Source organism: Pollachius pollachius, assembly GCF_949987615.1.
Source record: "Pollachius pollachius genome assembly, chromosome: 15".
In the NCBI taxonomy this organism is placed as follows: Eukaryota; Metazoa; Chordata; class Actinopteri; order Gadiformes; family Gadidae; genus Pollachius; species Pollachius pollachius.
In genome coordinates this window covers 1,025,580-1,034,423 of record NC_136948.1, presented here as the reverse complement: position 1 = coordinate 1,034,423, position 8,844 = coordinate 1,025,580, and the positions used below count along the sequence as shown (strand labels likewise).

The following is an 8,844-nucleotide window of genomic DNA, read 5'->3' as shown; positions in this document are numbered from 1 at the left end:
CCATCCCCTAGCGTGGGGATGCCTCACCTCATGCCACCTCATAAACCATGGCAATTATGATCTCTGTGAGTCTGGAGTGAGTTTGGAGTGAGGTGGAGTGAGTCTGGAGTGAGGAGGAGTGAGTCTGGAGTGAGGTGGAGGGTCGTGGAGTGAGGTGGAGTGGGTTGTAGTTAGGTGGAGTGAGTCTGGAGTGAGGTGGAGTGAGGTGGAGTGAGTATGGAGTGAGGTGGAGTGAGTCTGGAGTGAGGTGGAGGGTCCTGGAGTGAGGTGGAGTGGGTTGTAGTGAGGTGGAGGGTCGTGGAGTGAGGTGGAGGGTCGTGGAGTGAGGTGGAGTGAGGTGGAGGGTCGTGGAGTGAGGTGGAGGGTCGTGGAGTGAGGTGGAGTGAGGTGGAGTGGGGTGGAGTGAGGTGGAGTGAGTCTTGAGTGAGTCTAGAGTGAGGTGGAGTGAGGTGGAGTGGGGTGGAGTGAGGTGGAGTGAGGTGGAGGGTCATGGAGTGAGGTGGAGTGAGGTGGAGTGAGGTGGGGTGGAGTGAGGTGGAGTGAGGTGGAGGGTCATGGAGTGAGGTGGAGTGAGGTGGAGTGGGGTGGAGTGAGGTGGAGTGAGGTGGAGGGTCATGGAGTGAGGTGGAGTGAGGTGGAGTGGGGTGGAGTGAGGTGGAGTGAGTCTGGAGTGAGGTGGAGTGGGTTGTAGTGAGGTGCACGCACGCACGCACATGCACATACAGAGTGTGCTGGGACACACACGGACCCACGAATGCAAGACGCATGCATGCACACACAGAAGGCAGTGGGAAACACTCCCACACACACACACACACGAGGCCACATCAGCATAGACATGCACAGTCGCGTTCTCCCACTTTTCTAAACACTCTCACCCACACACACGTTGCTGTGGCAGAATTGCTTCAGCTGTATGAAGAGATAAGGACAAAAGACCAGTTAGCACATCAGCCTCTATTTGCTCTCCCCTTTCTCAAATACCGGGGTTAGGCGGCCGCTGATAGCGCCATTACAAAGTCTACCCGCGGCCCGGCTCTCTCCCATGACCCCTACGGAGCCTCGGGGGGGGGAACCAGGGGGAGCGTAAGCTGTACGGGGCGCAGGAGGCGATTACACCTTAATTGCGCCATTTGTATCTAATTCATTTTGCATGTTTAGCTTCAGCTGAGTGACACGAGTTAAAGTCTTTCTTGTCGAACAGCCGCTCTGACTGCCCCCCCCCTCCTCCCCCCTTCATCCCCTCCTCCCCCCTTCAGCTCCTCCTCCCCCTCCTCTCCAATTCTCACCCGCTTCCACCCGAGCTGCTCATTGGAGGCTCAGAGAAAGCCACTTCCTGTGAGCCTTTCTTGAAAGGCCTCTGTATGTGTCTGTCTGTGTGTGTGTGTCTGTGAGCAAGTATGTGTGTGTGTGTGTGCGCGTGTGTTTGTGTGTGTCTATGTGTATGTGTATATATGTGTGTTTGTGTATGTATGTGCATACGTGTGTGTGTGTGGGTATGTGTGTGTGTGTGCGCCTAACAAACAGGAAGCAGCCCTCTCTCGTGTCCCCAGCGCGGCGTGTGTCGCCGGAAAGCTCAGGGCTGGAGAGAACAGAGTGTGCTTTAGTTTATAAAGAGATGTACATGGTACACGGTTTGGGTGTCTCTCTCTCTCCATCTCACACCATGACGGTGTGAGATGGAGAGAGAGAGACGCTCGCACCGTGTAGGTCTGAGACGAAGAGGGAGAGACGCTCTCTTTTATCTTCACCAATCTCCTCTGACGCTTTGTTTGCGGTAAACTCGTTTTGACACGTGCATTCCATCTGGTCGTTCCCCGTGTTGTGTTGTCATTACTCATTTCCAATAGCCTCTCATGCACACACATGGTATTATCGAAGACAGAAACACACGCGTTCTTCTCGTTGGATATGTGAGGAGTTATCTAAAGCAGCCGTGTAGAAAGGAATCCGAATTTGGTTCTCAGCGTGGAGGTGGCGTGAGTGGAAACCTACCTGCCTTCAGCCCCTTCAGAGTGGGTTGAACACAGCACAATAAGGAGAAGGCCCTGGGCAAACAGTCAGATCTTATCTGCTGGGCCTATCGTATGCAGAGGAGGAGGAGGAGGTAGTGCAGAAAGACCATTCACCAGAGACCGGCTGTCTGAAATGAAGCCAAGGAACCTTCGATGGGTCAACTGACAAGGGGTCAACTCCCGGCGCTTGAGTGTGTGTGTGTGTGTGTGTCTGTGTGTGTGTGTGTGTGCGTGTGGTTGGGATGAGAGGGCACAGAGAACATGAAGTGCAGACGGATGTGCCGGGAAACTTGAGTCAAACTTTTGGAGAGCAGGCCGCGAGGGAAGAGGAAGCGGTGTGTGTGTTGTGTTGTGTTGTGTTGTGTTGTGTGTGTGTGTTGTCGCTGTAATCAAACACCGCCGCTCTCTCCAGCTACCTGTTGGGCCATTTGTTTGTTCATCGCTCATCGTGGAACTCGTAAAAGAAAAGGATAGAGATTGCGATCATTAAACGCCCTTAAGTGTTGTTTTGCTGCCGGGTTGTATCGTACATGGGTGATCGTTAAAAAATTGGAAAAGGAATGACATTTTGTAAAAGCTAGTAGTTCCGATAATTGAAGAGCTAGCACTGATATTAGATCGACCCTCAGACCCCTCGATCCGATCAGTCGGCACACATTTTAACCCGTAACGCCGCTGTCACCAATCAGGTGACAGCGGCCAGTCAGGTGACAGCGAGGCGGTTCGCTCTGAGAAAATCCCCAGTCACAGCCGCTTTGATCAATACTTCACTGGAAACATTTGTGTAATCAAACCCTGTTGAATCGGACTTGGATCATTTCGGGTCAATAGCCCATGTGCAATCCCCCCCCCCCCCCCCCCTTACCCTCTCCCTCTCATATCCCCAGTTTAGTTGAGCCAATCAAATGCCACTGTTGAGGCAACTCCTTCAGAGCCTGTCACGTAGCAGATGAACGCTAAGCCGTGTTAAACCACGGGCTGCACACACACTTTGATTATCTGTACGTTGTCATCAGCCCGTCGACTCAATGTGGATCAGACTGTGAAGAGATAAAGGTTATGCACGTGCATTTGAGTGGGCTCACTTCCTCAGCCTCGTCTCGCATCACACTTATACGTGCACACCTCTCTGCATACGTGCACACCTCTCTGCAGATAATGAGTGCGGTGAAGGAATTTCAAAAGGTGTTAACCTGTTTCAAAAGATGGTTCACTTAACCATAGGAAATTCTGTATTTTTTTAAAGGGGTAAATCGATGCACACTTTGCTTAAAGACCTTAGGACTTGAGGAACATTTGCTCACCCTGATGGAATGGGCCTGGAGGACAAACTATTTTGTCGTAGGAAACCTGAGGCTCGATAGAATTGTAAAAAAAGATGGGGTTTATTGATTTTTTTAAACTTCAATCAATACTTACAAAAGAGTAAAACAGACTTTCTTTACACAAACTCACAGAAATGACTGTAGTGAAAAACAAAAACTTGAAAGGAAATACATTCAACAGTTTCTCTGTGTGGCAAGTATATACGCCTCCATCAAAACTTTAGGGGTTTGGCGGAAGTGACTTTAACGAAACGTAAAATAATAATTTATCGTCTTCCATTATCAAATATAAAAAGACAGACAGCGATAGCTACCTGGAATGTATTCAGAGTGCACCTTTAACGAAGAAAAAGAAGATGTTTGGAAGGGAAGTTCAGCAAACGGCTTTTTCAGCCCATGAGGTCACAGATATCATCTGTATGGACTGGGTGCCTGAACAGGGATTTTGACAAAAATAAATATTAAACCACCAAGACCCCTTTAGCCCAGTGATGCCCCAGAGACAAGTTGTTGCAAGAGGGCTGGGAGATGTGCCTGTTTGTTTTCTGTGCTATCCATCCCCGGTTGAACCCTTTACGTCTAAAACAAACTGTAGGTAATTTTGAGGGGGAATATAAGTTATACAAAAATGGTTTGTAGGGGTGATTTGTAAGCTTAGGCATCATTAATCAAGGGAACGCGCTTAGAAGATAAAGAGCTGTCTTAGTTTTAGATGAAATTGCAGTCCGATAACAAAAGAACAATAAATAATCAAAACCACATTTTTTTTGTTGCATTTCTTTTTTGTTGCTTTAAATTAAGATTCATTTTGACAAAGTGTAGTTGCAAAACAAAGTCATTGTAGTACAATATATTAAACTGTGAAAAAAGGAAACTGACAACACGTCTTCACAATCTTTAGATTAATATGGAAGATCATAATTTAACATAAAAGAAAATATATTCTATTGTTCATTATCCAGATAAATACAAAACAAAATTAACAAAAAAAAAATGCATATGATCACCAATAAATATGTTTTGATAAGTTAAATAAGCAGTGACAAGCAAACCTTCTGTCTGGAAAGTTTTAAAACGATAACCATAATAATAATAATATTAATAAAAAATAATTATCAACCAAGAACAAAAAAGGGATGCCATGGACAAAGGGTGCTCTCAAGAGCAGTGTGGGGGGGGGGAGAAGCTGGGGTGTGGAGGTGGAGCACGTAGCTTAGACAGCCAGCATGAAGATGCAGGATACAGGAAGGATCCACGGGAATGAAGAGTGTGTGTGTGTGTGTGTGTGTGTGTGTGACATCTTAATAGGTTTGATAAATCATTTAGATAGAACAACACTTCCATTCCCATTCAAACCTAAACAGAAGCGAAGGAGCCAGTGACCAGCAACAGGAGGGGGGGATTCAGGGGGTGGGGGGGGGAATCCAACTCAACCGCAGACCACCTCTTCCAGTTCACAGTCTTTCCGGCAGACTTGCCCGGTCCGTAGTTCCACACGGCAGAGCTCCAGGAGAGCCAAGTGTGGGAGGGGGGGGTGTTGAGAGGCAGTGGGGTACCCATAATATATAATAACACCAGGAGTCCGTTGAACCCCTTTTAACTCTAAACCCAACAAGCCCCCACCGCCACCACAACTTCTTCTTCTGTAGTTTTCCGTTGTCGTCCTCTGGCGGTTCTATATGCAGCTAGCTTCCAGCTAGCTCAGGGGAAGTGGTTTCGCGAGGGGGGGGGGGGGGGCCAGGGCCACTTGTGCTGCTACACATTCAAGAACAAAGTAGAAGAAGAAAGAACAAAAAGGAACAAGTGGCACCTGGCATAACAATCAACGTTTGATCTCACGTCGTAATCATTGTTCGATATCTTCTCCTTTTTGGCACTGAGAAGGAGGAGGGGGGGCAGGGGGGGGGCAGGCAGTACTCGGCGGCGTTGATTAAAGGGGGGATGACAGAGATTTTTGTAAAAAGTTCCCTTATGCACGAAGGTCCTTGCGGTGCAGATAGCCATCCTCGCGGCGGAGCTAATGGTCCTCGCGGCGGCGCTAGCGGCCCTCGCGGCGCAGCTAGCCCTCGCGGCGGCGCTAGTCGTCGGAGATGGACAGCCGGCTGAAGATAGGCAGGCGGCGGGTGGTGTCCAGGGAGGGCGACTCGGAGCCGCTGAGGCTGCCCCCGGAGCTGCTCTGGTAGCCGTCCTGGTCGGACAGCGAGTCGGGGGGGCTGGACGGCGTCTCGAACGGCGGCGGGGACTCCGCCATGGGCCGGAAGAAGTAGGGCGCTCCGGTGGGGGAGGAGGGCGCCTGGTGCTGGAGGCGTTGGTGCTGCGTCGGCGGCTGGGCCGGCCCGCCCCCAGCGGACCCCCCCGGACCCAGGCCGGGCCCGAAGAGCTGGGCCAGTTCCTGGCTGGAGTAGGTGAAGGGGTTGCTGCTGGGCCACTCGGGGAGCTCGTCGGGGAAGAAGATGGGGGGCGGCGTGACCGAGCTGGGGGAGTCGCGCAGAGCCCCCCCGCCGCTGGAGAAGCCGGCGAAGCTGTAGCTGTGCTGCAGCCGCGGGCGCTCCGCCTGGTGGTGGTGGGAGGAGGAGAGGGGGGAGGAGGAGGAGGAGGAGGAGGAGGAGGAGGAGGAGGAGGAGGTGGAGGAGGAGGAGGAGGAGGAGGGCGGGGGCCCTCGGCGCTCCTCGGCGTTGTGGATGAAGTGGCAGCGGGGCCCGTAGGGGCAGAAGCCGATGGTGTGGAAGGTGCGGCAGAGCTCCGTCTTGTACTTGGGGTGGCGGCTGAGGCGCCGCAGCTCGTGCATGCCGTGGGCGAACTGGCACTTGTCGCCGTACTTGCAGGCGCCGTTCTCCTCGAAGGGCCGGCACAGCTCCGTCTTGTAGCGGCTGGAGTTGACCTGGCCGCCGCCGCCGCCGCCGCCGCCGCCGTCGCCGCCGTCGCCGCCGCCCAGCGGGCTGGCCGGGCCCAGGCACTTGTGGAGGAGGCGCTCGCCCGTCTCCGAGAAGGAGCGGTCCCGCATGCGGCTCTCCTTGTTGCCGTTGGCGACCCCCGAGAGCAGCAGGGCGTGCTCCGAGGCCTTCAGGCTGTTGAGGAACTGGTTCTGGGTGAAGCGTGTGCTGCTGCTGACCGAGTGCCGCCGCTGGAACACCGAGGAGGAGACGGAGGCCGAGGTGGGGGTGCTGGTGTTGGAGGAGGGGGTCCCCACCGCCTTCCTGTCCAGCAGGGTGCCAGTGGGGGTGGGCATCATTGGGTGAGGGGGGGCCATGCTGCTGTTGTTGTTGTTGTTGTTGCTGTAGCCCAGTAGCTTGTGGTTCTGCTACGAGAAGAAGAAGGAACAGAGACATTGCACGGTTAGTTCATCAGTCATTTAGCAGAGTCTTTTCTTTGCATTTCTTTCAGATAAAAGACTTAAGTTAGGGTTCTGCAACCTGCTCAGCGATGCAGAAACAGTTTTTTCAAACAATATTTGTGAGGTTTCAAACCCAAGTATGAATAAGAAATCCCACCTAACGCACCACCAAATCAAAGTTTTGCTTTGCCAAGTCAGAAAGGAAAAGGCCCGGGATAATTTCAAACGCACACACGCACGCGCACACGCAAACACACGCGTGCACGCAACAAACGCGCGTACACGCACGGACACACGGACATGTCTCTCGCTTATGTGCGCGTGTGTATTCTCCGTGTGGCTCGCTAAGACAACACGAGCTGCTTCACAGGCCCACAGAGGAGCAGCTGGTTTGGCAGGTTGCCCTGGCCAGGAATGTGTGCCTGTTCAGTGAAGGAGACCCGGACCAGCAGCCCTGGTGGTGGCGGTGCTTACAAAGAAGGGGGCCGGATCATTTGAAGCACATAATGAGAGCCCATTAGACGGGCATCCTAAAGAATTACAATGCGTATTGAAGCGGGATTTCCATACTTCTCCCAAGGTAGGGAAGAAAGAGAGGTAGGGCGCTTGGGAACGTCAAAGCGCAATCTTATAAAATTCTTATGGACTAAAGAAATAAGCATTGTAATATTAAAAAACGATTTGCGCGCACATAGTGCCAACATAGGTTAATACAAACTAGTAAGACTTCTAGTAAACAGAAAATGTTATCCTCGATAAAAAACGTACCAATGAAAAAGTTCAGGTTCTTAAATAATTAATGAAATCGCTAGAAGCCTTCGGAGGGAAAGAGTTGCTTTTGGCGCAGTAATGGGCCAAACTATCGAATATTAATCGATCACGGTGTAACGCCCTGTGAGCCAAGTTCATTTCATTAAGATCGATCAGTTTAGCCATGAACTTTGAGCAGTTATTTCGGTTTTAAACTAAAACAACGGTGCCCAATGGCCTTTATGTTCAAATACTAATCTACTTCAGATGAAAATGAACGGATTAAACTAGGAACTATGCAGCCACATGTTGAATATTATCACCTAACTCCAACCCTTACACCACCACACCAACAGATTATACAACTAAAACGATAAATATCCATTTCATTCATTCAGTCAAGCAACCAGAAGCAGTGCAAGCGAAGATCAGAGCCGGAACAGTTACATGCAAAAAAGCACAAGTTGCGTGCGTAAATGGACGCGCGCCACAGCCAAGGACCTCGGACGCCCGAAACTCCGGCGCCCGGGAGCGGGTCCCGAGAGCGGGTTCATGCTCCGGGGCCCTGGAGCGGCTCCGGGCTCCGGGACTCTGCTCATTCCGCCACATCCCAGCAAGCCCGGCTGGCTGTAGCATGGCAGCTAAGTTTACAGAAGTTATGAAAAAAGTTCCAACGCTACCTTGTTCATTACTTCGAAGTCGAAGAAAGGCGACACCACGGCTGTGGTCATCTTTGCAGCGACGAAAATCTATTCAAAAACGTAGTTATAAAAAAAACGGTGTTGGAGACAAAGCTGCGCTGGTCTGTATGGGTGTGTGTGTGTGTGTTCTGATTTTATCCGCGACACTTCGTGACCCTGCAGAACCCCCTCTGCCCTGAACCTGCCCCGGACATTCTCTTTATGCTTTGTGGGAGGAGCTCTGAGGAACTGGGCGTTAACTTTAGCTAACTTTTTTCTTTTTTACATTTGCATTGGTTGGATGGTTTAGTAAGAGGGTTCTCTTTCTGCACAATTGCGCACAGCAAAGGTTGTGAGTAGTTTCCCAATACTTCCTTTTTTGTTGATGTGGATGTTTACCAATACAAGAGCAATTCAGCATCTCTTTCACGTTTGACTATTATCCAAAAAGTGACTTTTTGTAAACAATGGAGGCCTACTCGCTCACTGGGTGGGAGTTTTATTGAGGGGAAGTTTGATTTAAATAAAGATTACATGGGGATTTTGGATCAGATTTGTGTAAGACTATGCTTTACCACTTTTATTACAACACAAGAGTTTAGATTGCTGGTGGATTAATAAAATATTTTCACGGTAGTCTTCATGGATTATTCCTCACTAGTACGTTGAGTTGTTTACTGCGAGGCGTTACTATGAACGTCGCCCGAGGCACAACCTCCACTACTCTGTAATTAATTCAC

The 8,844-nt window shown here is 50.7% G+C and overlaps 1 protein-coding gene across 2 annotated transcripts; it reads right to left on the bottom strand.

Moving 5' to 3' along the window:
* Positions 1–3,376: 3,376 nt before the first annotated feature.
* Positions 3,377–8,286, bottom strand: zfp36l1a (zinc finger protein 36, C3H type-like 1a). 2 transcript variants are annotated; one of them, XM_079752467.1, is made up of 2 exons: positions 8,105–8,286; positions 3,377–6,641 (listed from the first exon to the last, which is right to left on the bottom strand). In XM_079752467.1, exons 1-2 carry the CDS (start codon positions 8,153–8,155, stop codon positions 5,418–5,420), a joined length of 1,275 nt encoding a protein of 424 aa, XP_079608593.1. In that variant the 5' UTR covers positions 8,156–8,286; the 3' UTR covers positions 3,377–5,417. The 2 variants fall into 2 exon arrangements, with proteins under 2 accessions (XP_079608593.1, XP_079608594.1); XM_079752468.1 differs by having other exon boundaries at positions 3,377–6,638.
* Between the last annotated feature and the right edge of the window lie 558 nt (positions 8,287–8,844).

Excerpts from the sequence above, each read along its gene's own strand:
- zfp36l1a (XM_079752467.1), bottom strand. The coding sequence starts at position 8,155 with ATGACCACAGCCGTGGTGTCGCCTTTCTTCGACTTCGAAGTAATGAAC. Across the intron at positions 6,642-8,104 it reads ACTTCGAAGTAATGAACAAG|CAGAACCACAAGCTACTGGG; the intron begins GTAGCGTTGGAA and ends TTCTTCTCGTAG.